This window comes from Nyctereutes procyonoides, unplaced genomic scaffold, assembly GCF_905146905.1.
Source record: "Nyctereutes procyonoides isolate TBG_1078 unplaced genomic scaffold, NYPRO_anot_genome, whole genome shotgun sequence".
In the NCBI taxonomy this organism is placed as follows: Eukaryota; Metazoa; Chordata; class Mammalia; order Carnivora; family Canidae; genus Nyctereutes; species Nyctereutes procyonoides.
In genome coordinates, this window is record NW_026575125.1 from 49,812,484 (window position 1) to 49,840,051 (window position 27,568).

At 43.5% G+C, this 27,568-nt stretch overlaps 2 protein-coding genes across 4 annotated transcripts; one reads left to right on the top strand and one right to left on the bottom strand.

Moving 5' to 3' along the window:
* The first annotated feature begins 26 nt into the window (after window positions 1-26).
* On the top strand, window positions 27-6,283 carry PDZD11 (PDZ domain containing 11). Of its 3 annotated transcripts, none has more exons than XM_055339049.1 (7): window positions 27-91; window positions 601-700; window positions 1,362-1,445; window positions 1,904-1,960; window positions 2,252-2,350; window positions 2,585-2,645; window positions 2,796-3,294. In XM_055339049.1, the coding sequence occupies exons 2-7, from the start codon at window positions 614-616 to the stop codon at window positions 2,828-2,830; spliced, it is 423 nt and encodes a 140-aa protein (XP_055195024.1). In that variant the 5' UTR covers window positions 27-91; window positions 601-613; the 3' UTR covers window positions 2,831-3,294. The 3 variants fall into 3 exon arrangements, with proteins under 3 accessions (XP_055195024.1, XP_055195026.1, XP_055195025.1); XM_055339050.1 differs by having other exon boundaries at window positions 30-100; XM_055339051.1 differs by lacking the exons at window positions 2,585-2,645; window positions 2,796-3,294 and adding an exon at window positions 5,994-6,283.
* Window positions 6,284-7,975: 1,692 nt separating this feature from the next.
* ARR3 (arrestin 3) lies at window positions 7,976-26,755 on the bottom strand. The gene is made up of 17 exons (XM_055339048.1): window positions 26,662-26,755; window positions 20,825-20,862; window positions 20,526-20,556; window positions 20,334-20,394; window positions 20,091-20,135; window positions 13,625-13,824; window positions 13,443-13,502; window positions 13,192-13,259; window positions 12,397-12,532; window positions 12,143-12,227; window positions 11,817-11,889; window positions 11,298-11,435; window positions 9,691-9,774; window positions 9,404-9,427; window positions 9,162-9,214; window positions 8,861-8,870; window positions 7,976-8,287 (listed from the first exon to the last, which is right to left on the bottom strand). Exons 2-17 carry the CDS (start codon window positions 20,839-20,841, stop codon window positions 8,197-8,199), a joined length of 1,176 nt encoding a protein of 391 aa, XP_055195023.1. The 5' UTR covers window positions 20,842-20,862; window positions 26,662-26,755; the 3' UTR covers window positions 7,976-8,196.
* Between the last annotated feature and the right edge of the window lie 813 nt (window positions 26,756-27,568).

The following is a 27,568-nucleotide window of genomic DNA, read 5'->3' on the forward strand; positions in this document are numbered from 1 at the left end:
AACCCGCCCTTTCCGACCTACCGTAGCATCCGCTTCCGGCTTCCAGACTGAATTGGCGGCGAGCGGACCCTGGCGTTCCTGAGGTCTGCGGGTGAGTGAGGTAGTACTGCATCTCCCCGGCTTGTGCGCAGGATTCAGGCAGGATGCGGGGCAGGGACCTGGAAGGGAACCGGTGGTGAAGGAAGGGTCGTTGTTCTGGGGACCCCCACCATTACTGATCACATCTAGGGAATGTGGGTGGTGCCTTGTCCAGAGTCTTTGTGGATAGTTGGAGGCAGTCCTTGGACTTTGAAAATTGACGCACCTGATTTCCTCTTCTCTAGACGGCAACATCTGTTTTTGCAGGATTGTTGTAGGAAAGGAGATGATCTCTATGGAGTACCTAACAGGTTGCTTGACACGCAGATATTCAGCAAAATTAATTGTTCTCTTTCATCTTTTTTCTTCTTTTTCTCTCTCAATCTCTATCACCTGGAAGTGGGCTGGGCCCATAGATGACAGCCTTGGGATGGGGTGGGGTTGTTTTTTGAAACTTGCTGGACTGCTGACCCTTTTGAACCGTTTTCTGTCAGCTTCGATTCACCCTTCCGTCCATTCCAGGGCCTTGCTGGAGATGGACAGTCGGATTCCTTATGATGACTACCCCGTGGTTTTCCTGCCTGCCTATGAGAATCCCCCAGCATGGATTCCTCCTCATGAGGTGGGAATGTTTGAGTAGGGGATATATTCCTGTGGGCTTGAGATGATACATGAAAGGTAGGATAGCAGAATTAGAAAGCTCAGTGGAGGGTGAATTCTAGCCTTGTTGTAGCCAGGAGCCCAGAAATTAGAATCTGAACAACTGGGCCCATTGGGAGCTTCTTATGGAATCCAACTACCAGAGTCCATTCACACCAGAGAATTCTGGAAATTCAGAGCCCTAGTTTCTATTCTCTAAAGGTGGAGATGGGGAGCTACTGGGCTACTAACATTTTCCCATGCTATCCATCTACCCATTCGGACAGTGTTATCTGTACTTAAAACTAAGTCCATGACCACCCCTGTGTGTGTGTGTGTGTGTGTGTGTGTGTGTGTGTATTGCTTTTAAGATCTTATTTATTCATTCATGAGAGACACAGAGAGAGAAAGGCAGAGACACAGGCAGAGGGAGAAGCAGGCTCCCTGCTTGGAGCCCGATGTGGGACTCAATACCGGGTCTTCAGGATCACATCTTGGGCCAAAGGCAGGTGCTAAACTGCTGAACCCCTCAGGGATCCCCCCACACCTTTTTCTAACTTCAGGGTGATGCATTTGTAGTCCAGATGAAGGAAGGTATAAAATATAAGGCTGGTAGTAAGAATTTGGGGTGCTGTTTCTTGCAGAGGGTGTATCACCCAGACTACAACAATGAGTTGACCCAGTTTCTGCCCCGAATCGTCACACTGAAGAAGCCCCCTGGAGCTCAGGTGAGCTTACGGAAAAATTGTGTCTTTTTTTAAAATTTTATTTACTTATTTGAAAGAGAGCATGCATGAGTGGGGGAGGCATTGGGAGAAGCAAACCCCTCACTGAGCAGGGAGCCCAACATAGGGCTCCATCCCAGGACCCTGAATTATGACCTGAGCTGAAGGCAGACGCTTAACTGACTGAGCCACCCAGGTGCCCCAGAACAATTGCATCTTATTTTAGGATCGGTTTGTCTGTACCAGGCCCAGAAGTTGGCAGTGGATTGGGGGGATGGATGGGAAGGCAAGTAGGGAGGTAAGGAAACACTTTAATGGGCACAAAGTCTGAGATACCACTTCCACAACTTCTGACTTCTCTCTGAGAAACACATAAGCCAAGCTATCATACAGTGATACCATTAGATGTTCTTGTGTTTGTGGTCTATATTGAGCCCCCCTTCTGTGCTCTTGTCTTACAGTTGGGATTTAATATCCGAGGAGGAAAGGCTTCCCAGCTAGGCATCTTTATCTCCAAGGTATGTGTGCCTTGTAGGCAATATGGATTGCTAATTCCCTTTCTTAAGTTACCAGATTGCAGAACCATGGTATCCAAAGGCCTGGGAGAAGAATGATTTAGTAGACCTACAGAAGGGGCGTAATGGGGACAACCATTCCCATTTAAAACGTCTCAACTGGCAAACCATCTGTTTCTCTGCATTGTCACACACAAAAACAATAGCATCTTAACCTTTGAATAGCACTTAATTTCAGTTACAGCCTTTGAAACTCTTTTGCCTCAATCTCATATATTCTCTCCTTACTAACAGGTAATTCCTGACTCGGATGCACATCGAGCAGGACTTCAGGAAGGGGACCAAGTCCTAGCTGTGAATGATGTGGATTTCCAAGATATTGAGCACAGCAAGGTGGGCACAGCATCTGGGCTGTGGTGAGGCAAGAAGCCATCCCTGGTAGAAAAGGCTAGATAGGATTAGCCTCATCTGTAACTTGATATGAAGGAATCTCTGCTGAGGAAGTGCACCAAGAGGAACCAGCTAGTAGTGACCCAGAAGGTTCAAGTGGCAAGCTGTTTTTCTCCTGTTATGATACTGCCCTGAGTCAGATCTCTTTATTTGTACATGCTGCTGTGTTCCTTCCAGGCTGTTGAGATCTTGAAGACAGCCCGCGAAATCAGCATGCGCGTCCGCTTCTTTCCCTACAGTGAGTGCCACTCTCTTTTTTATTTATTTGGCAGGGTGGCCCTGGGTAGGAACTCTTTAAATACTGGTTACTAAAGGCCCCCCAAGTTTGGGATGGGGAATTGGAGGTGTAGGCTTGAAAGTAACCCATTCTTTTCTTCCTTTGCCCCAGATTATCATCGCCAAAAGGAGAGGACTGTACACTAGAGAGTTGCGGCCCATAGCCCTCCACATGAAATCTTCTCGGACAAGCTGGTTAGGCCTCAGGGAAGCCTCTTGGGAAACTCTACTCTCACCCCACCCTGGCAGAGTAGAGTGAGTTAGGGACACAGTAAGGCCCTGCACCGAGTCAGCCAGCCAACTGCATTACTCAAACTGTGCTGCACTTTTTGTTTCCTCGTTTTGTAGGTGAGATCATTCCCTGAAACAGGAAAGGCAGCCGACATTTATTGAATACCATGTGCTAGACAATTACACATGTGTTGTATCATTTTCATTAGAGTCTAGAAATCCACAGAGAAAAAGAATCTTGGGGGCCTTCCATCTCCTCCCATTCTCGTACTACCAGTCTCATACATTCCAGAGACTCCCTGGAACCACTCTCCCCGCCCCCACCCTCTCCCCACAAAAGTAAAAGGCAATGCTGAGGAAATGTTGGTGTGACTTTTGGATGATACTGACTGGGTTTTAAATACTATTGAGGCAAAAATAGTAGCTCTTCCAAAGACAGGAGCCTATGGAAGTACCAGCAACACTATATTTACCTCACAACTATCTCTATCTGGCCAGTACGTTAGGGAGGTCCAAGAACCTTACCTTCAGTGTAACTGAGGAATGGTGTAGGGTGAGGGGTACTAGAAGAAACTTCCCCTTACCTTATGAGCTTTGGACATTTCTCTGTGTATGGGGGGAGGGGTAGTATTAATATAATTGTCTTCTTCCCCACATTGTTTGATCTGGAACACAGATGAAGGGAGAGGCTTGGATGCATTTCTTCCAGGAATGATTCCCAATTTCCAGCTTGTAGTTTGAGTGATACTGTTGACTTCCCCCTTTTCTCCACCCCAACTCCCAAATAACCCACCACCATCTTTATTACCAGTCCATTGTTAGAGATTCCAGACCACATCTTATGCCATTTCTATTGGCATGTTTAAAATACCCCATTGGTTGGGCCTTTGGCTCAGGTCATGATTCCAGGTCCTAGGATTAAATCCCACATCAGGCTCCTTGCTCAGCAGAGAGCATGCTTCTCCCCCCACCCGCCCCCTGCCCCTACCCCTGCTCATTCTCTCTCTCCTAAGTAAATGAAATCTTTTTCAAAAAATACCCATTCAGAAAAGTTTTCTAATGAGGTATGAAGTGAAGTGCCCCCATGATGAAAGTCCCAGATTTGCCTTGAAAGAATCTTGGGAAGCTTAAACATGTATTTCCAGGCCCTGCCACTGGAGAGTGATTCTATTGTTCTCAGGTGGAACCTGGAAATCTGAGTTTTTAAAAAAGTCTTCAAATATGGGAAACAGTTCTAAATAGTATATCTCTTTGAGGAAGTTCTGGCTCTCTATAAATCCCTTTTCAGCTTTACTATGTGCTATTGACAGTAGCAATGTCCTTGTGAGTAGAGCTGGAGGTAGAATTTAGCCCTGTGCTGCCTGGGAAATCCCACTCCCATTCTGTGCTTCTATTTGCTGTGCTGTCCCCCAGTGGCCATCTGAAAACCTGGAGGCTGAGATACTTGCACAAAGGCATATTGGTTGAGTCTACTGAATGTTGAGGTCCAAGACTCTTCCTGTGGTTAGCAGGTTTTAAAACAGCTTGTCTAAGAAGTGTGGTAAACATGGTAAAAAGTCCCAACTAAGTGCCATGGGCCTAGGAGGCAAAAAGCCTGCCCTAAATTGGTTCTCACTTTGAGGTACTTAGAATGGTTCTTTGTCATGACACCAGCATGACACAACTGCATTGTAAAGGTACAGGTATAGCATGGAGAAGATATAAACGATAACAGGCTGAGGCAAAAGTACTGGTCATTTATTGAAGGTGTAGCTAAGAAAATATGGGGAATGAACTGTATCTGCCTCTGAGGTATCCCAGCTGCTGTAGGACTGTATCCCTTTTAGAGTTTTTATTTTATTTTTTTTAATTTTTTTTTTAATTTTTTTACTTTTTATTTATTTATGATAGTCACAGAGATAGAGAGGCAAGGCAGAGACACAGGCAGAGGGAGAAGCAGGCTCCATGCACCGGGAGCCCGACGTGGGATTCGATCCCGGGTCTCCAGGATCGTGCCCTGGGCCAAAGGCAGGTGCCAAACCACTGCGCCACCCAGGGTTCCCCCTTTTAGAGTTTTTAGCAGTCAGAGAAGGTAAGGTGGGATTCCTGGGCCCTGCAAGAATTTTCCACCCCACAGCAGCGAGATGCAGTCCAGAAAAACAATAGCCTTTTCAGAGGTTCTATTAAAATTTTTATTTTTATTTTAAGTATGACTCACACCCATTGTGAAGTTAGAACTCAATGGCCCTGAGATAAAGAGCCTCCTGCTCCACCGACTGAGCCAGCCAGGTGCCCCTCAGGGGTTATGTGTTGCTCCTAAATTCAGAAATTATATGGAAGCTTAGTTAAGTAGCCAGGGATTTAAACCTTAAATCGGAGGGGGGGGGGGGATGGATTACTGGCAAGCCCAAAAGCAATAAATTCATCAAATTAGACAAGAGACCAGGTTATCAACAGGAACAGTGGCTTTTGATGCCTGACTCCGTGAAAGGCTCCAGTTGGATTTCAACCACTGAAGTGTGTTATGGTAAGGGATGTGACTAGGGTTAAGTCTCAACTACCAGGGGCAGCTTCTTGGAGACACAGAAGAGGAATTCTGATCTGACCTCTTCTTGCCTGAAGGCAAACCAGGAAGCTATTTTTTGTGCTGAGGTTAGTCCCATTTTCCCTTAAATATCTGTCAGGACTGGCCATCTAACTCATCAAAGGAAGTTTGCCTTCTCTGCTTTACACTCCTTAGCCCAGCAAAGCTAGGATAAAGGATGCTCCTCTTCAGTGGAAATGAATTCTGGATGGAAGGGCAGAAGCCATGTGCTGGGATAGCTGTGTGCATGTGTTAAATGCATGTAAAAGGCGAGATTCAGAGACGATATTGGGCCTTTGTACTGCATGGTAGGGAAATGAACCTTGTACCTGCCCCAAGATAGGACAAGCCAAGGTTATCCAAAAGAATAAGCAGTGGAGGGTAGCTAGAGACAAGTGCAACAGAAGTATCCTAAACAGAAATGGATATTACATATTTCACATTGTAACTGGTTTGGGTACTGGTCTCAAACATCACATATGAGGTCTCTGGATTTTTCTTCCCCATCATCTACAGAGACTTGTCTGGACAAATGACAAATGATGTGAGGGACCAGAGAGTGGTAAGTGGTAACTCAAAGTGGATAAAGACGGATCCTTCTGAAGTGTGATGATGCCTCCCCAGGACACCAACCATAGAAGCCTTGAACCCATCACCTTTCTATTCCCTGAAACTGGTAAACTCCTCCCCTATAAACAGCACAGGAGAGCCTTCCCATAGAGATTGACTCTAGGTGTGCCAGAAGTTGTAGTTACTTTTTGTCGTTCAGATCAGTGTTGTTATCCACTAACATGATGATATCCTCACTTCTTTGTGCTCCTATATCTACCCACTTACCTGTCTCCTTGAAAGCATTGATATCTACAAGAGAATGTGTTGTAGAGAGTTGAAACATTTAGTAGAGGTTTAGAGAGGATAATGTACCTGCCCTTCCTCTCTGCTAGTCTTACCAACCTATTGTTTCCCTCAATCCCTTTTCAAATAAAACGACAGAACATCCACTTGTGACATCATAGCCAGCCACTGCAGTAGTTGAATCACATGTAGTAGAAATTTAGGCTGCAAAAGCACTCCCGGCCAGCTGTGTCCCATAGCTGCAGCCTGAACCTGCATAAGAAAATGTTTAGAAAGGAAAGAAACTTGCCTTTTAAAGGTTAGAACTTAAAAGGCAAACCAAAAAGGATCAAAGAAACTGGGTCCCTGAAAAGTGGTTGCTCTGGACACAAACCAAGTGGCCTAGCATTCCTAGGACAGATCCAATCTCAATATACTGTTTTGATTGAGGAAGACCTTATGTATAGAGCAGCAGATTTAAGGATTCAAAGCCTCCTGGATTTTGTGCTAAAGGTGGAGATGAGATGAAGGCAGAGAAAAGAAGCAGGGTTTGGTCATTTGGGGAGGCTTCATATTTTTCTTCCCCTTTTCCACAAATAGTCCAAGATGGTGCTACCCTACCATTAATGCGTAGGCCTAAGGTGTTGAGGTATAGTGTTAGTGATAAGAGAGTAATCATTCACTATTTGGTCCTCCCAAGTACATGGTCTTAGACAGGAAGCCAATTCCAATGAATACCTGCAACCAAGAGTCAGATACTCTGCACCACTCCTCTACTCCCAATACCAGGCAGTCTTAGAACCAGAAGTGGAGAATGGCCCTAGAAAAGGTGGTCCAGGGCTCAACTTCTCAACGCTCACAAAAGATAACTTTGAGAAGAATCCCTAGGTGAGTTGGCCAAGGTGGGGACAAAAATGTACTGTATGATGCCTTGATGGTGGGCTCACCTGGCAGGCAACTAAAGCTGTAGTACTTGAAGCCCATGATGAACCTTATCTTTCCCACCTTGAAGTAGGTAAGTAGGCCAATCATCACCCTGAGGAAATTGATACCACCTCCTCGGCCTCGATACTGTACCTTACACAGCCCTATTGCCAAAGCCCTACCCATGTACCTCCCTTCCCTGCTCTGCTCCCCCAGGCACAGGAGTGTGGATTTGTGTAGAGAATCTAAGTGGTTTCCCGGAGAAGCCTCTGGCCTTGCCCTGGGCCCCTCTTGTGAGGGTGTACATCGTGGCAGGTGGGTGGTGCTCTCAGGAGGTGCTCTGACAAGATCACACGGAACTCTTCTCTGTCCATCTGCTGCTCATCACCTTGCACGCTGCCCAGGGCTTGGCACACGGCCATGCCCCCTCAGGTCCTGCCTGTAGCAGTGGGTGACCACGGGAGTGGGGTGGTAGGGGTGCTGTGGTGGTAGGGTAGGGGCTGGGATGGCCAGGGCCCAGAGGAAAAGTCGAAAGACCCACGGAGGGCAAGGGGCCTTGCCAGAGGGAAGTCCAGGGTTGTTTAGGGGAAAACCACATGGTAGAGAGTAATCATGGACAGGAGCAGAGGGTGCTGTTCTCCATACTCCATTACCTCTTTTTTTTCATTTTTTTATTGGAGTTCAATTTGCCAACATATAGCATAACACCCAGTGCTCATCCCATCATGTGCCCCCCTCAGTGCCCGTCACCCAGTCACCCCCACCCACCTCCCTTTCCACCACCCCTTGTTCATTTCCCAGAGTTAGGAGTCTCTCATGTTCTGTCTCCCTTTCTGATATTTCCCATCCATTACCTCCTGGAGAAGGAAATACCAAAGAGATTGCCAGGCACGTCTGGGACAAGTTGATTTATTAGAGCGTTACAGTGGGGCTCCCACACAGAGGCACCAAAGGAAGGTGCTCAGCTTCCCTCGTCCCCCTCCTCCGCCAAAGCCTCCTGGCTCTCTCGCCGCTCCTGCCGAGCAAACTCCTCAATGACTATGTCCTCAGAGCTTGCAAAACAGCAAAGGGGAATGGAAGGTTAGGAGCAACTTTCTGGGCATCGTCCACGCTCACTCCCTTTCTATGATCCCAGAAAAGTGACCCCTTCTCTGCTTCCCAGCCCGGATCTTCAGCCCCCTCTCGGTTGCTACCCCCATCCCCACCCTGGTCGACCACTCCGGCTTGTTTCCCATCTCTCCCTCTCCAATCTCCCAAAACATCCGTTCCCCCCCCCACACACACACACACACACACACACGCGCCACAGAGTGCTGAAGGGGAAATGAGAATGGGGGGTGGGGAGGAGGGGAGGGATCAAAGAAGGAAAGACGGAAGGAAGGCGGGGGAGTGAGGGGAAGGAAAAAAAGTGGAAAGGATGAGGGGGAAGGAGGATTCTGAGAAGAGCAGGGGGTGGAAGGCGTATGAAAAGCACTGAACTATGACACGAAGCTAAACCGTATGTTTCTACTGCACAGCATTGAAAGCAAACACTCCAGGGAAGCTTTTTAAGATTTCAATCGTCATAAAATGGAGGGTGGCAATGAGGAAAGGGGGATGGGGTTCCGGGCCTCACATTTCCTTACCTAGCAGCCTCTGTAGCAAGCGTGGAGAGAGGGAAAAATGGAAGTGAGGCTGACCGGGGCTCTCAGTTCCAAGAATAAATGTGTTGTTTCTCTTCCCACTCCCTTTTTAACTCTCTCCTCCCCGCCCGCCTGAAAACCTCCCCGCCCCGCCCCACGCACACGCGCGCCCCCCCAAAAAAAACTAGGAATCCAACTTATACATTCTCTACCCACACTGATAGTCCTTGATTCATGAGAGCAGAACTGCTTAGTCCCCAACGCTCAGGACCACTGTTCCTACCAGTCCCACCTAGTCACTCACCATGTGATGGCTTTGGATGCATCAGCATCAGGGGCAGCTCCACGCCAACATCGCTGCAAGGATTCCAAGGGACAGTTACAGATCTACCTCTGAGGCCACTCCCTGAACCTCTCTCCCTCAGTTTCCTGGTCCTGGGATGTCCTCACACTTTCATTTGGCACTCTTTTGGCCTCATCATCTCCTCATCCTCCCCATCTTGCCCCAGTCGTCTCTCCCCACTGCTTCCCCCTTGCATCTCTTACCTGGCTATCAGGTCACCTAAGAAGCTGAGGGTTGAAGGACAGTAAAATTAGCAGCTGGAAATGAAGAGTGGCAACCTAGCTTTACTGGGGGATAAGGGATCATAAGGACAACTCAGTCTCAGAATGGGTTTCTGGGAGGAAAGTTGGCTTGCTCACTGAGCTCACAGGTTTGGGAAACTGATCTGGGAGAAGGGGTGGGGAACAGCTTGTTTGGGTCAGTCCAACCAGGGGGGAAATAAAAGTGGCTCCCCAGCCCCTTCCCAAACTGACCCTGAACCCTTGCTCACCCTCCACCAGACACCATCAGGTTGACTCTCACTTTGTAGGACACCAGGATCCCCAGCAGCTCCTTGTTCATTCCAGGTTGAAGACTGGAGGTGGTAGTATTCATTGTTGTGTGTTTGTTGGGGCCGAGGGTGGGGTGGAGGATTAGGGGAGTAATTCATTCAGTCCCTCAGTCCCTTCCTGTTCACCTTTTCTAGCAGACCTTCCATGCTCTAATCTCTCCTCATTGAAATCACATTTCTGTTTGTAAAATCCAGTTTTACCATGTTACACTCTGCTCAACATCCTACCTCTCTGAATATAATTACTGGGCTTAGCTTTCACGACCCTTAACAAACTGGCCCCACCCAGTCTCTCTAACCTCTCCTGCCCTACCCCCTAACACCTGGAAAACAACCCTAAGTGGACCCATCCTCTCTCCATGCTCAGAACATGCCATGCAGACTCCCACCTCCTGGCCTTGCCCATGCCATGCTCCCAATCTGGATGCTCTTTCCTTCCTCTGTCGCTATCCAGATCCTACACTGCCTCAAGATCTAGCTCATTCAATCTCTACCAGGAAGCCCTCTCCAGCTTTGCTGGCTTCTTTTAACTTCTATTGAATTTCTAATCTGAACTACTTGTACAAACATTTAACCTTTAGATTGCATCCACATTCTTCTTTGTTCTCCATCTAGGCCATAAACTGACTGAAGGCAGAGACTGTCTCAAACTTCTTTGTATCCGCTCACATTGCTTAGCATAGGAATGAGCATGTAACAGGTGCTCCATGAAAACTCACTGATTGGAAACTAAAATACAGAAAACTGTATGATATTGGGAAAGTCTCTTCGGGACTCTGGAATACTGATCCTTCATCTATAGAATAATGCTGTCTGGTTGATTCCTAAGGGTCTTTCTAGCAATAACAATCTATAGCTACAACATTGATGAGGCACAGAGAAGGACACTTACCAGATGGTGGCAGATGGCTTTTGGTGGGAGATGCATCTAACACTAGGGCCTCCAAAGGCATGGGGCCAAATGAATGATTTGATAGAAATCTATCAGTTCCTATTCTCTTGTTCTCCTTTTTTTTTTGGTCTTGCCCCTCCATTTCTCATCTCCTAGTCTTTTTACTCCATTTCTGTCTTTGCTAGAGAGTAGCTACTCTAGAGATCACAGTGTTAGAGCCGGACAACATGCAGTAGAATCCTTTCCACCTCTGCCGCTTACTAGCGATACAGGCTTGGACAAGTTCCTTCATGCCTCTGAGCCTCAGGGTCCCTTAAGTGTAAATTGAAATAAGAATATGTACATATCAAGCCTACATTAATGTGATTCATATATATATATGACCTTTGTGAGCTATGAAAGACACAACACAGGCAATTTTCCTCTCTGCTTTTTCCTTTCTTGCTGCCTGTGACCTAAGCCTGGGTATTGGTCCTATGGCATTATTTAGCTTCCTGTTGGCCCTCAGGCCTGCAGGGATCTCTGAACACTGGCCTAGGGATATTTAGAAAAAATAAGTAGGCTTCATTATAGGTGGTATCTCAGGACTATGTACATAGCATGCAGAATGGGTTGGAGAGAGAAAATGGAGCTTGGGAGTCACATTTGAGCTTACATGGTGCTCGAGGCCAGATTGGTATCACCATGCTTGAGTTTGCCATCCAGTGCCAGGCCCTGTTTCTGGCAGTTGGCAGCCAGGAGTGGGGTTACTTCAAAGCTCTTAGAGAAGCTGGAGTTAGCAGCTACAGTCTCCCTTTAAAAGGAGAAGAGAAGAACTTAGGCTAGGCTTGCAAATTAAGTGTACTTTCATTCCCATGTCTCTTGCACAATTCCACAAACCTACTGGGATATCCAAGGGTGCTGGCTGGCATGTCCCACTCTGGAGAGTGGGAACAATTCACTCTGGTGGGAAATTCATATACCCCTGACCTCTGTCCGCATTTTGATGGTCCTCTTATGGGTAGCCTCCCTCCTGTTCTCCTGGGAATCCCTCAGCCCTCACCTTGACCTCCCTCAGTCCTGGGTTCCTACCCTCTTCCTTCTTTTACCAACAGCCTCCTTTGCTTCCAGTCCCCAACCCCTTCCTACCAACCCACTCCTTGGCTTTCTGACCCCAGCCCCAGCACCAGCTCACATGAACTCCTGAATGAAGACGGTCTTGGTGTACTTGTCTAAGGAGTACAGGACGACATCTGTGATCTGGTCAACTGCACAGCCAGAAAAAGCACATGATCATCATCATCCTCAAGACCCCGACTCCCTGGCCTCAGATGTGACCTTCTATGTGGGTACACTATGCTTGATGCACTAAGATGTGCATGTGGACAAAGACACGTATTTTGATAAGCCTGCATTAGAGTGAAAGTCTGGATTAATGCAGACTGGGTAAGTGGAGCTGAGTTTTAGAAAAGGAGCCATGGATTAGGGACTAGGTGCAGGGGGATAGGAAAAGGAGCTCACCTGAAATCTTTATTTTTTTGATGACCTTGTTGGTGCAGTTGTTGATAGAAACATTGACAGAGATGGGTTTGCCATGGTAGTGAACCTGAAGCAGGAAGAGAGGCTTATCATGAAGGTGGAGGGAGAACACCCAGATCAAGACCTAGAATTCCTGTTTCCTTAGCACGGTTGTTGCCCTGGCTTCCATCCCTGTCTACCGAAGTAGGAAATCAGAGTGGTTCCAGGGTAAGGGTCAGGAAGTGTGGGTCACAAACCTCTCTGTCCATTGAGGCCTGGAGCTGTAGGGGCTGAGCTGACAAAAGGAAGCGGCGGGTGGTCTGGGCACAGGGGCCAGGGCCTGGCTCTGGGATTGCAAACTGTACTTTTCGAACCACCAGCCGCACCGAGTCTCTGAGTAGAGGAGTAGAGGCCAAGAGGTTAGCCTGAACATCTCCTTTGGGAACCACAGACCTTTTCCATGCCACCCCCAGGGGCCAGTCCTTGCTTGGGGTGGGGGGTGGGTGGCGGTGGGATAAAGCCTCTCTCAGACGATTCCCCTAGGCCAGCAAACTATGCCCACTGGCCAAATCTGGCTCGCTGCCTGTTTTTGTATGGCCCGCAAGCTGAGAAGGGTTACTATATTTTTAAATGGTTGAAAAAAAGTCAACAATAATATTTCATGACATGTGGAAATCATATAAAATTCAAATTTTAGTGTCTATAAATAAAGTTGTATTGGAAGACAGCCCGCTCATTCATTTACATACTATCCATGGCTGCTTTCGCACTACAATGGCAGAGTTTAGTAGTTGCAACAGAAACTATAGGGCTCATAAATATTTATTTTATATTTTATAGGGCCTAAATATTTATTTTTTGGCCCTTTACAGAAAAGTTTGCTGACTGTCGTTGAGCAAGGAAGAGAAGTCAGAGGGGAATCAGAGTTGGACATCTGAGACAGTGGCGATGGTGCTATGGAGGTTAGAAGTAGGGCTGTTTCTCTCCTGAGATCAAGATCTGTTTCTTAACACTGTCTAGAGGCAGGGATTTTGGAGAGGACCAGAGACTACCTCTTGGAAATTTTCTCCTCCAGGTTTTCAGCACAGAAACTCTTCACTTCAAAGTCAATCCCACAAGCCTGCAAGGGGGCGGGGCAAAGAGAACTCATCTCCAACACTGCCTATTCTTTCCTCTTGGGTCTATAAGGAAATGCCTGACCCCATCCCTTAGCTGTCCATTTCTCCAGTCTTGTTCCTTTATCCCTCTGTCCCTCCTCCTAGAACTGACTGTTTATCCCTTTTTCTCAGAACCCAGAACTTACCTTTCCTGCATCTTCAGGACCTGGTTGCAATGTCACCGAACAGGGCAGGTTAACAACCATCTGGGGGATCAGAAAGAAGTCAGCAAACAGAAGAAATAGGGACCCCCTTCCTTTGTTGAGCCTCTTTGGCTTCCTGACTTAATCTTCTCTGGCAACCTCGCTGAGGACATGGGGGTCAGTACCTGCAGGGTAAAGGGGTAGGCATTGTCTCCCAGCTTTTGTAGCAGTCGCTCCTGTAGGACCGTGAGGGGCCCTTGGGGGCTGGTGGGCTCGGGTGGGAACACTTGCAGCACCTGTACGTACAGATCTTTGCGGAACGTCAGACCAATCACATCCAAGTCATCATGGCCATAGCGAAAGGCACATGTCAACATGACAAACACTGCAGGCAAAGGAGGAAGAGAGTGACCCATCATGCCTGAGGCAGAAAGGAAGTTCTTAAATGGCTCATAGGAAGACATGGAGAGACTATGTAATAGGAGTGAAACCATATGGCCATGAAGAAAAAGATTAATATATTAGACTACAGTAAAATTTAAAACTTCTTTACATTAAGTTTTTATAGGGGATCCCTGGGTGTCTCAGTGGTTTAGTGCCTGCCTTTGGCCCAGGGCGCCATCCTGGAGTCCCGGGATCAAGTCCCGCGTCGGGCTCCCGGCATGGAGCCTGCTTCTCCCTCTGCCTGTGTCTCTGCCTCTCTCTCTCTCTCTCATAAATAAATAAATAAATAAATAAATAAATAAATAAATAAATAAAATCTTGAAAAAACAGAGTCTTTATAAACAATGAAACAAGCAAAAGCCTGCATATATTTGCAACATATTTGGCAAACAAAAGTTTAGCATTCCTAACCTGAAACTAATGTAACATTGTGTGTCAACTCTACTTCAATAAAAATGTTTTAACATTTGTGATATATAAAGAACTCCCACGAATCAATAATCTAAAAATCCCAATATAAAAGTGTGCAAAGAATATGGAGAGGTTCTACACAGAAACACAACATAGAATGGCAAGATTTGAAAACATATTGGGGTGCCTGGGTGGCTCAGTCGGTTGTGTCAACTCCTGGATTTGGCTCAGGTCGTGATCTCAGGGTTGTGTGATCAAGCCCTGTGTTGGACTCTGCATTTGGTGTGGAGTCTGCTTGAGATTCTCTTTAACTCTCCCTCTGCCCCTCCCCACCGCACACTGTCTCTAAAATAAACAATGAATCTTAAAAATACACATGAAAACTTGTCCAGTCTCATTTGTAATCAGACAAATGCAAATTAAAGCCACAATGAGATAACATTTCACACACATCAGCTTGTCAAAAAAGATTTTTTTTAAGATTTTATTTATTTATTGAGAGACAGAAAGAGAGAGGCAGAGACATAGGCAGAGGCAGAAGCAGGCTCCCTGAAAGGAACCTGATATGGAACTCGATTCCCATACCCCGGATCACACCCTGAACCAAAGGCAGATACTCAACTGCTGAGTCACCCAGGTGCCCCTGAACTATTATTTTTAAAATATTTTATTTTCTTGGGGGATCCCTTGGTGGCTCAGTGGTTTGCTGCCTGCCTTCAGCCCAGGGCGTGATCCTGGAGTCCCAGGATCGAGTCTCACGTTGGGCTCCCTGCATGGAGCCTGCTTCTCCCTCTGCCTGTGTCTCTGCCTCTCTCTCTCTCTGTGTGTGTCTTATGAATAAATAAATAATATCTTTTTAAAATATTTTATTTTCTTAAGTAATTTTTACATCTAATGCAGAGCTTGAACTCACAATCACAAGATCAAGAGTGGCATGCTCTACCAACTGAGCCAGCTAGGCACCCCTCCTCTGAAGTATTATCTCCACTTTATAGGTGGAGAAAATGAGCTCAGAGCTATTAAGGGATGGCCCAGAGTTTCAACCCAGGCCTGTGTGACTCCAAAGCCCAGACTTGCGTGTGCCCAACCTACATCGTAGGAGTTCATGCGAGGAGTTGATGTATAAGAAATCCCTTTGAAAACTGTAATTATAGATGTGAATGATGATGATAATCATGGGAATATTGGCAGAAATGGGATAGTTATAATTGAACCCATACTTATGCAGCTGGTACCTAAGATTAGGGGCAAATAGAAAGCCACTTCAGTGGACTAGTGGAATGTGGGATGGGGTACAGAGGGCTACCTGCTGTCCAAGGACAGAGTGATAGAGATTGAGGGAAGGAAAGAGGTAGAACAGGGATGGGGAATCTTACCTCTACCAGGAGCCCTGACCCACAGAAAAGCACATGCTAGTAGAAAGCAACTTATTGTAGTATTTTTAAGAGATCAAAATATCAGACAGATGATCTGCTTTTAAAATTAAGAACAAGGAAAGTGAATCTATATTCAAAAGATACAATGAAAACTGAAAGTAATGATAATGGTAGTGTTTATAAGGACTGGAGCAATGGGCGGCCTCATATATGGCAGGAGGGAGAGTCATTTGGTACAACTATTTTGGAGGGCAGTTTGGCAATAGAAAGCTTTAAAAATGTGTGAATGCCCTTTGGACTTTCATTTCTTCTCTAGGCATTTACTCTTAAGAAATAATTGGACAAAAAATAATTGGACAAATATGAAAGATATATATGTGTGTGTGTGTACATACACAAGTATGTACTTTACAGAGTTGTTTATAACAGCAAAAAATGTCTGATTGAAGATTGACTAAATTATGGTTCCCCATGCAGTATATTACTAAGCAACTGAGAAATTTATAGGTTTCTCTATATGAACATAGGTGAAAAAGATTAGAAAATATTATTTATGATATTGCATTTTAAGTAAAAATATAGCTATTTCACACGGAAAATGTGAATAAATATAAACTAAAATATTATTGGTGATTATCTTTGAGTGATAGGGTAGGATTGTAGTTTCTTTTCTCTTCACCTGTACTTTCTAATTTTTCTACAATGGAGACAAACTTCACAATTTTCGAAAGATGTAACAAATAAATTCCCCTTGGTTTTCAATTACAGCCCATTTAAGAGGAAGAAAAGAGAGAGAAAGAAAAGGAAAAGGAAAGAAGGAAAAATAAAGAAAGGAGAAGACAGAAAAGGTGAGAAAGAGAGGAAAAGAGGTAGCTACAAGGAAACATGAGGAGGGAGGAAATGAAAGAGATGAGGAATAACACAGAATATCAGCATGGGTGAGGCAGAGGGATATGTAGTAGCCCCTGAGGTGAGGGTGGTAAGCAGGTGGATTGTTATTGGCATATCCCCGTTTGCAAGTGGGTAGGGCATCATCTCCCCCGCCTCCAAACTTTCTGGTTCTTTAGCAATTTAGGATCATCCTTTTTGCATGCTAGAAAATAGCTCATTTTCTATTTTAAAAATTCAATGTCTATTATAAAATTATTAATTTAAATTTGTGGCAGGAAAGAATATCCACTGGAAAAAGGACAGTCTCTTCTATAAATGGTGCTGGGAAAATTGGACAGCCACGTGCAGAAGAATGAAACTGAACCATTCTCTTACACCACACACAAAGATAAACTAAAAATGGATGAAAGATCTCAATGTGAGACAAGAATCCATCAAAATCCTAGAGGACAACACAGGCAACACCCTTTTTGAACTTGAACACAGTAACTTCTTGCAAGATACATCCATGAAGGCAAGAGAAACAAAAGCAAAAATGAACTATTGGGACTTTATCAAGATAGAAGCTTCTGCACAGCAAAACAATCAGTCAACAAAAGTAAAAGACAACCTACACAATGGGAGAAGATATTTGCAAATGACAAATCAGATAAAGGGCTAGTATCCAAGGTCTATAAAGAACTTATGAAACTCAACACCCAAGAAACAAACAATCCAATCATGAAATGGGCAAAAGACATGAACAGAAATTTCACCAAAGGAGACGTACACATGGCCAACAAGCACATGAAAAAATGTTCCACATCACTGGCCATCAGTGAAATAGAAATCCAAACCACAATGAGATACCACCTCACACCAGTGAGAATGGTGAGCATTAACAAGGAAACAACAAATGTTGGAGAGGATGTGGAGAAAGGGGAACCCTCTTGCACTGTTGGTGGGAATGTGAGCTGGTGCAGCTCTGGAAAACTGTGTGGAGGTTCCTCAAAGAGTTAAAAATAGACCTGCCCTACGACCCAGCAATTGCACTGCTGGGATTTACCCCAAAGATACAGATGCAGTGAAACACCGGGACACCTGCACCCCAATGTTCATAGCAGTAATGTCCACAATAGCCAAACTGTGGAAGGAGCCTCGATATCCATCAACAGATGAATGGATAAAGAAGATGTGATATGTATATGTGTATATATATGTACATATATATGTCCAATATTATATATATACAATGGAATATTACTTAGCCATTAGAAAGGACGAATACCCACCATTTTCTTTGACATGGATGGAACTGGAAGGTATTATGCTGAGTGAAGTAAGTCAGTTGAAGAAGGACAATCATATGGTTTCACTCATATGGGGAATATAAAAAATAGTGAAAGCGATTATAGGGGAAACAAGAGAAAATGCGTGGGAAATATCAGAGAGGGTGACAAAACATGAGAGACTCCTAACTCGGGGAAATGAACAAGGGGTACTGGAAGGGGAAGTGGGCAGGGGCATGGGGTGACTGGGTGATGAGCACTGAGGGGGGCACCTGATGGGATGAGCACTTGGGTATTATACTATATGTTGGCAAATCAAACTCCAATAAAAAAATACAAAAAAGACAAAAAAATTTAAATTTGTGTCTGTTATACAAATAATACATAGTAATTGTATGAAAATCAGAAAATACAAACAAAAAAATGATTCAAAACTCTGTCATCATACTTCGTATTGCAGAAACAACTGCTGTTCATATCACTTGCAATTGCTTCTCAGCTTTGTGTCTATAATTAAACATCAGGCTACCTTAGATATTTGTGACATTGCTTATTCAAAAGTGGACTTTTTGAGATCGTTGTAGATTTACAAGCAGTTGTAAGAAATAATACAGAGAGATCCCATATAGTTTTTTGTTAAACAGTATATCTTTCACAGGACCACGTATACTGCCCTACAATTGGCCTTTATCACTCAGTAGTATAGTATAAGCATATTTTACATCAATAAATGAAACTTGTTAGAAAAAAATATTAGAAAATATGCAAACAAAATTATCTTCATAAAAGTAGCAAAACATGTAAAATAGCTAAGGAACAGGGATCCCTGGGTGGCGCAGCAGTTTGGCGCCTGCCTTTGGCCCAGGGCGCGATCCTGGAGACCCAGGATCGAGTCCCACATCGGGCTCCCGGTGCATGGAGCCTGCTTCTGCCTCTGCCTCTCTCTCTTTCTCTCTCTGTGACTATCATAAATAAATAAATAAAAATTTAAAAAAAATAGCTAAGGAACAAACTTAAGAAATATATACAACTTAAACAAATAATAAAAAATTCTTTTAGGAACATAAAGATTTGAATAAAAGGGAAAACACATATTCTAGATCAACATGCATTTTTTTACACTAAATATTTCTTTCTGTAGGTTATTCTGAAGATTTTGTAGGAATGTGAGAAAATGATTTAGGTTTTTTTTGTTTTTGTTTTTTTAGAAATACAGAATAATTGAGAATCTCAAGTTGGTTACTTTAGTGGGTATTCCACAGAATTCCTCTGATATTTAAAACTAGCTGGATGGCTTATCCACACTGTTTAGTCAGAAAAAAATAAGGTTATTTTTATCTCACAGTATCTAAAGGTTATATTTGAACTAGTATTCATCAATTTATTCTGAGCCTTTTTCAAGTCAAACCCAACTTTCAAACTTATTGAATCACAAACTAAAAAAAAATTTATTAAAGCAGTGCAAAAATATTTCAATGTAATCTTGATCTATGGTGCTGTGGCCAGAGTAATGTCTCTTGTTACTTGCTGGTGCTATGGTTTTCTTTGTTTCTTTACTTGGGATTTCCCACACACACACCCAGAAAAGACGGGGTTTCCCTACACAGAAGAGGTAGAAAGATATATACCAGAGGTTGCAAAATGTCAGTCTAAGGGTCACATCCAGACTAATGAAAAATGTAAATTTTTGATCTATCTAGACCTTTAAAAATCTTTTAGTTAGTTGCCAACATTTGAAAATCATGAAATTTTCGTGAAAATATGGATTTCTGGAATACTGCATCTTTCCGTAGCCAGTCTAAGCCCATATTCAGTTCAGCAACAAAGTGGAGTACCATGAAAAATAATAAAGAAAATCAGAAAGCTTAGAAAAAATCTATTTGAATTCCAGCACACATATACATTTTGTATACTTTTGAAAAATAAAATTTTATTTATGTTTTAGAAATAAACCTATTTTGAATATTATTTGGGGGAAGAGGTACCATAATCTTTTCAGAATTTAGGCCTCTGAAGGTCTTATTCTGAGCTTCATTTCCAGTTCCTATCCAACAAAGAGAAAATTTGGCCACACTAGGCTAAAATTCCCATTTATTAACTCCCACCAGACAAGGCATTCACAGTTCTCACCACGTTTTGGTTTTCTTCTACCCCTCTGGTCCATTCGTTTAGTCTATTCATTTAAGTTACTTGTCTGGCGTGTGTGACATCTCAGTTTGGGATCCCTGGCACATACAAAGGCCAAGAGAATTTTTACTTACTCTTTCGACCCTTCAAGTAATCGGGGTCAACCAGGACTACACCATCTGTGTAGAGAGCGAGAGACGGTACCATGGTCAGGAAAAATCCTTAGACTATGAAACAGAAATCCATCCCTGAAATAGTTCCTCCCATTTTCCCCTTGAATTGGCCTCTTCTTCTGTATGTTCCTTTCTTGGCTTTCTTTTAGTTGCTGGCTCCCATTCCTTTCTCCCCAGGTTCTTTCCCTTTTTAGACTCACTGACCAATGGGATCCACCATGTCCACATGGTCCACGAAGTCCCGTTTCCCCAGGTAGATGGCAAGCTGTTGTGGAACAACCTTGCATGTTATTATCATAATCATCTTTGAATGGCTTCCCCTGAATCCTCAAGGCAAACCCTTGAGACCTCTCCCTTTTGCCCTTTCATTTGCCTGGCTAGGCCAGGTTCTCTCACCTTCCCATTGGAGCAGGTCTTCTTATACACTCTATAAAGAGAAAATCAGAAAGAAAATAGGGAGGGTCATTGCGAAAGAAGGGAAGAGGAGAAGAAGGAAGTGGAGAAGGAAAGGAAGTATTCTTAGGATTAGGAGAAGAGGCTCAAGGAGCATGAAATGGTGCAAAGGTGGAGGTAATTGGGATAGAGTCCAAGTTACAAGTTGAGGAGAAGTTGGAAACTCCTCTACCACAAAGCAGGTACTTGGGTTTGGATAGGGGACAAGTCACAGATTCAGAGAATTAGGAGTTCTTACTTACCTTGAGATGTGAGCCATGAAGTTGATGTTGAGCCTTTTCTGAGAAGAGGGAAAGAAGGAGGAAGGCTCAGTCATTTGGTCCCAATTCTTTCTCCAGGATACAATCCAGACATACCCAGTGTGGTGTAACCTTTCCTTGTTGAATAGATACCTCACTACCATTCAAGTGCCTTATATTCTCCCTCCTGCCAAGGTTACTTATTCAGTCACACTCTCACCCATCCCAGACAGGGGGAAAAAAACCTATTTTTACAAATTGTTGACTAACCACTCTGTCTATTCTCTAGAAATGGCATGGCTTCCTGGAATAGCTGGGGCACACTTGACCACCTTCACAGAGAAGGAATTTGTCTCAAAGCAGGCTGGAGAGAGCCCTCCATCGAGACAATTTGAGGAAAATTTGACTGGATGAGACTGAACACCACCTGGCACACAGTAGGTGTCAAGACATATTTGTTAGATACGCAAATAAATGAATGAAGAAAAAATGGATTCTGTCTGCTTTTGTCCTACAATAGATTCTGAACCTGAGTTCATCTCACGGTGGCTTTAACTCTCAGTTAAGAGAGGAGAAAAGTGTGGGAGAGAAGGGGTTGGAGACCTCATGCTCTTGGTTGTTGGTGGCAGAAACCTCTATGGAGGTAGAAAGCCTTCCTTGAATCTATTCATCACTCTCTTCACCTTCCCCCAATTTTCTCGTTCTTATCCTTATCTGTGTCCCCAGGTGAAAGGCCTTGGAATAGGGATCCTTAGAGAGAGGGAGATGTCTGTCTAGTGCTTCTCTTTGTTATATATCAGGTCTGGCCTGAGGGTGAGCTCCAGGGAGCCTCCAGAGGTCTGTCACAGGGTCTCTCAGGCCAAGTGCCTGCTGGCTGTGTCATGAAAGATACCCTCAGATGCTCCTTAATATATTCATGGGGATGCTAAAGGCAAGAGTATATGGGACCTAGTATGGGTTAGAAATAGAGGACTTCGGACTATTACCTGGGGAGAGAGATGAAGCTCACATCCGTCTCCAGCTCTGGTTGCTATGCTTACCTCTCCAGCCTCTTATACTTGAGGTCCTTTGAATATTTAGATTGGTGGGGGTCAGAGAAGAAGAGTAGAGTTGGGAGGCATAAAACACTGTTTTATAAATAGTTCAGGTGCCAAGAGTTTAGAAAGCAGATTAAAGGCTAAAAGATTAGTGGCTAAAGATTAGCAGGTTCTTGCTGCTGGGACAGGGTAGGGGTAGAAAGTTGAATCTGATAGTGTTAAAGTTAGGGGAGCTTGAGAAGGGGAACTACAGGGTTTTGGCCTTAAGACTAGAATCTGAGGGGAGTCGACATTAAAGGAAAAGCATGGTGACGGATAGAAGGAGGAGGGCTCAAAGTATGGGCCTTGTGATTCTGAAAGGAGAGCCTTGTGTCATACACTAATGTTTCTATATCTCTTGATCAGCTATTACAGGCCACGCAAAAGCTAAGAGTATGGGAAAAAGTCCCCCACCACGTGGGACTTGGGGCTCTTGAAACCTACTGTTTAGATCCCTGATTATCCCAGCTTATGTGCACAGCAGGAGTCAATCTTCTGTAAGTGTGGGTGGGGACTGAGGAGGGGAGGCTGAGTGTATTGGGCTGTGTGTGTATAAGTCTGTGAGCCTTGAACATTTCTTGATGGAGAGGAAGGTAACAGAGGATCCTTGGCCCAGGGGCAGGTTCCCCTGGAGAATGTTGCATGTGGGGGGAACAGGCAATTGACATCTATATCACTCCAACCTAGAGTAAACCTTCCCACCCAGTTTTTAACTCTCCCCAATCCCTGAAACTAAGTCTGTGCTATAGGCTCTAAGCAGCTTCACTTGCCTCGTATGACCACTCATGGAATTAGAGATATTTCTGTCCTACAGCTGCCAGGACCCCCACAGTGGCAGCAACAAAAATAACCTTCCTCTCTTGGCTGTTCTTCTCATAGGACCCAGGTCCAGGCTTCGTGGACATAGAGAACATAGAAACAGAACCTCCAAACTTTGGGAATACAGAACCCTACCCCACCTCCAAATCCTCATAGAGCTGGCTGGTCTTTAGTATCCATCCATAGTATCCAGAGATGCCAGCCCTCAACCTGCCACAGCAGGGTGTTCATTCCTCAGTGGATGGCTGTGGGCTGGGCCTTTTCTACTTCCTGCTCCCTATTGTGATTGCTGGGCAGCTGCCCTGTATTCCTTTTGTACAGCAAACTATGTTAGCCTTTGCCATTCCTTGCCAATATATACCCCCGTGAACTTGTCTTTGAGTTGCTATTACTCTGCCCTTCTCAAGGATTTTCAGAGAGAGGTAGAAGTCCAGACTGCAGAAACCATAGTGGGACTGAAACTAATGCTGGACATGCAGGAAAGAGTTATGTACTTGCCAAAGTTAGTGTCTGTGGGGAAGGCAAAACTTCAGAATGGATGTATTTTTGGACTAGCCTTCAGCCCATTTTTATCTTCAGACCCACACTTAAAGCATATCCCCTTTCAGTTCAGATCCTTTCAGCAGGAAAAAAAAATGATCTGGTAGGTCTTGAATTCATTACTATGATTGAACCTAAATCATTATCTCTATTCCAGGAGTATGTGCCTTTCTTGGCTGAGGTATAATTTACAAAATAGCAAAATGCACAAATCTTAATTGCACAGCTTGGTAAATTTTTATCTACTGTGGTAGGCTAAATAATGGACCCCAAACATATAGGGTCCTAGTCTCTAGAACCTATGAATATTTCTTTATATGGCAAAAAGGACTTTGCAGAAATGATTAAATTAAGGATCTTGAGATTTGGGATTATTATGTATCATCTGAATGGGCCCTAAATGTAATCACTAGTCTCTTTATAAATAAGAGGGAAACAGAGGGAGAAGGAAGGAAATTTGACTATGGAAACAAGGCAATACTAGAACTGAAGCAAGATGCTATGTCACTGGCTTTGAAGATTGAGGAATGAAGCTCTGGATACTGGAAAGGACAAGGGCATGGATTTGCCTCCCCCTCATAGTCTCTTATGGTCATAAGGTGGCTGTTGCAATTCAGGTGCAGCCTGACTGACACCTTAATTTTGGTGCAATGAAACTGATTTTGGACTTCTGACCTCCAGAACTATAAGAGAATAAGTGCTGTTTTAAGCCACCAAGTCTGTGGTAATTGTTTTACAGCCAGCAATACAAAACTAATATACCTGTGTATACACACATGTAACCACTACCTAGATCAAGATATAACACATCTCCATCTTTCTCCAAAATTTTCTTGTGTCCCTTTCCAGTTTGTAGTTACCAAAGAGAATTATCACAAGATAATAATAAATAAAAATAAATAAATAATAAATACAAGAGTATTTGCATTTTCTAGTGATTTTTTTTCCTGAACTGCAAGGTGGTTCAATATTGGAAAATCAATGTGATACACCACATTCATACAGGAAAGGATAAGAACCATATGATTCTTTCAATAGATGCAGAAAAAGCATTTGACAAAGCACAACATCCATTCATGCTAAAAGCCCTCAACACAGTTGAGTTAGAGGGGACATATCTCAAAATAATAAAGGCCATATATAAAAACCCACAGCTAATATAATCCTCAATGGAGAAAAACAGAGCTTTTCCTCTATGGCCAGGAACAAGACAGAAATGTCCACTCTCACCACTGTTACTTAATATAGTACTGAAAGTCCTAGCCACAGCAATCAGACAACACCTACACACACACAAAAATAAAAGGCATTCAAATAGGCAAGGAAGAAGTCAAACTTTCATTGTTTGCAGATGACATAAAATGCTATATAGAAAACCCGAAAGACTCCACTAAAAAATTGCTAGAACTGATATACAAAATCAGTCAAGTTTCAGAATACAAAATCAATGTACAGAAATTGGTTGCATCATTTATCCATGATGAAGCAACAGAAAGAGAAATCCAGGAATCAATCCCATATATAATTGCACCCGTTTAAAACAGTAGGGGATCTGGGAATAAACCGAACCAAAGAGGTAAAAGATCTATACTCTGAGAACTATAAAACATTGATGAAAGAAATTGAAGAGGACACAAAGGAATGGAAAAACATTCCATGCTCATGGATTGGAAGAACAAATATTGTTAAAATGTCTATACTACACAAAGGAATCTACACATTTCATGCAATTCCTATCGAAATACCACCAGCATTTTTCACAGAGCTAGAACAAACAATCCTAAATTTTGTATGGAACCACAAAAGTCCCTGAATAGCCAAAGCAATCGTGAAAAAGAAAAGCAAAATGGGAGGCATCACAATCCCAGACTTCAAGTTATATTACAAAGCTGTAATAATCAGGACAGGATGGTACTGGCACAAATACAGTCACATAGGTCAATGGAACAGAATAGAAAACCCAGAAGTGAATCCACAACTATATGGTCAACTAATTTTTGACAAAGTAAGAAAGAATATCCAGTGGGCAAAAGACAGTTTCTTCAACAAATGGTGTTGAGGAAACTAGACAGCAACATGTAAAAGAATGAAGCTGGACCACCAAACACAAAAATAAATTCAAAATGGATGAAAGACCTAAATGTGAGACCTGAAACCATAAAAATCCTAGAGAATACAGGCAGCAGCCTCTTTAACATCGGCTGTAGCAACATCTTACTAGGTATGTCTCCTGAGGCAAGAGAAACAAAAGCAAAAATAAACTATTGGAACCACATCAAAACAAAAGACTTCTGTACAGTGAAGGAAACAATCAACAAAAGTAAAAGTCAACCTATGGAATAGGAGAAGATATTTGCAAATGACATCTGATAAGGACTAGTAACCAAAATATATAAAGAACTTACCAAACTCAACACTCAAAAATCAATTAATTTAGTTAAAAATGGACAGAAGACATGAATAGACATTTTTCCAAAGAAGATGTATAGATGGCCAACAGACACATGAAAAGATGCTCAATAATACTCATCTTCAGAGAAATACAATTCCAAACTACAATTAGATCACTTCACACCAGTCAGAACGGCTAGAATTAACAACACAGGAAACAACAGGTACTGGCAAGGATGTGGAGAAAGGGGAGCCCTCTTTTACTGTTGGTGGGAATGCAAACTGATATAGCTACTTTGGAAAAAAGTATGGAGATTCTCAGAAAGTGAAAAATAGAACCACCCTATGATCCAGCAATTGAACTACTAGGTATTTACCCAAAGGATACAAAAATACTGATTTGAAGTGATAAATGAACCCCAATGTTTATAGCAGCATTATGAATAATAGCCAACTTATGGAAAGAACCCAAATGTACACCAACTGATAAATGGATAAATAAGTGGTGGCACATGGAATATTACTCAGTCACAGAGAAAAATGAAATCTTGTCATTTGCCACAATATGGATTGAGCTAGAGAATATTATGCTAAGTGGAGTAAGTCAGTCAGAGAAAGACAAATACCATTATTTCACTCATATGTGGAATTTAAGAAACACAACAAACATAGAAAGGGAAAAGAGAGGCACTAAGAAACAGACTCTTAACCATAGAGAACAAACTGATGGTTACCAGATGGGAGGTGGGGGGAGGGGAATGGGTTATATAGGTGATGGGTGTGATGAAGACTGGCTGTTGTTTGTGTTGAATCTCTATATTGTACATCTGAAACTAACATTACACTGTATGTTAACTAACTGGAATTTAAATAAAACCCTTGTAAAAAAAAAAAAGAGTAGTTGCATTTTCTGAGGTGGCAAGAGTAAGACAGCAAAGGAATGCATCCCTAATTATGGAGTTTCTGGCCTCTATGATATATTGAATGGAGAGGTATTTTCAGGTCCTTACTCACCTCACTTGCACATCCCAGTGATTTTTCCCAGCCAGGGCTTTCAGTTAGGAAGTGATGATCAGAACTTTAAGTGAGGAAAGGATGGGTTATTCAGTAAGGGGATGGTTATTCAGCAGACAGAATTGTTTGTCGACTCAACAGCCACCTCCCCCTTCCTTCCTATGGGCAGAATCTTCATTTCCTGAGTGGACCGTGGCCGTTTCATCCCTCTTGCCAGTGATTGGTTCAGTTATAGGTATGATGAGATTCAGGCCACTGAGATGTGAAAGGAAGTGTACTAGGGAGAAATTTGGGAAAGGTTTCCTGAGTAATAACAGTACACCCACAGGAAGAGAGGCCTTCCTCTCCTACCATTGAATATTGTCCTGTTTGGATGCAATGCTTGAAGTACCTCAGCCACATCTTGTGACCATGAGAGTTGCTAAACAAACATGCTGCGGGTTGCAGATCAGAAAGATGGAGTCAGGAGTTTTTGTGACATTGTTGAGTTGTTGAATTAGGCAACTACAAAGCAGCCCCACTCATGGACTTACGTGCAAGATAATAAATTTCCTTATTTTAAAATCAGCCAAGTTGGAATTTTCTGTTACTGCAATTGAAAGCATACCAGTGGACTTAAATGGGATCTGGGCAATGACATTGGCTCAGTAGAGGGGTGGGGGAGGGGCGCGTAGAAAGGAGAGGGAGGAATTAAATGGTAGAAACAGAGACTTGCTGTGCTGTCCCGGGTGCTGGACAAAGCGGTACTAGTCTTTACACTAAAGCCTTTAACAACCTTTCTGGAGATGAAGAGCAGACATTTTGAAAGATGAAAAGGGCACACTATGGAAAAGACACCTGGACAAGGCTAATTTGGACACAAGTATATGCAGCCAGTCACTTTCCCATTATTTTATTAATAAATTGG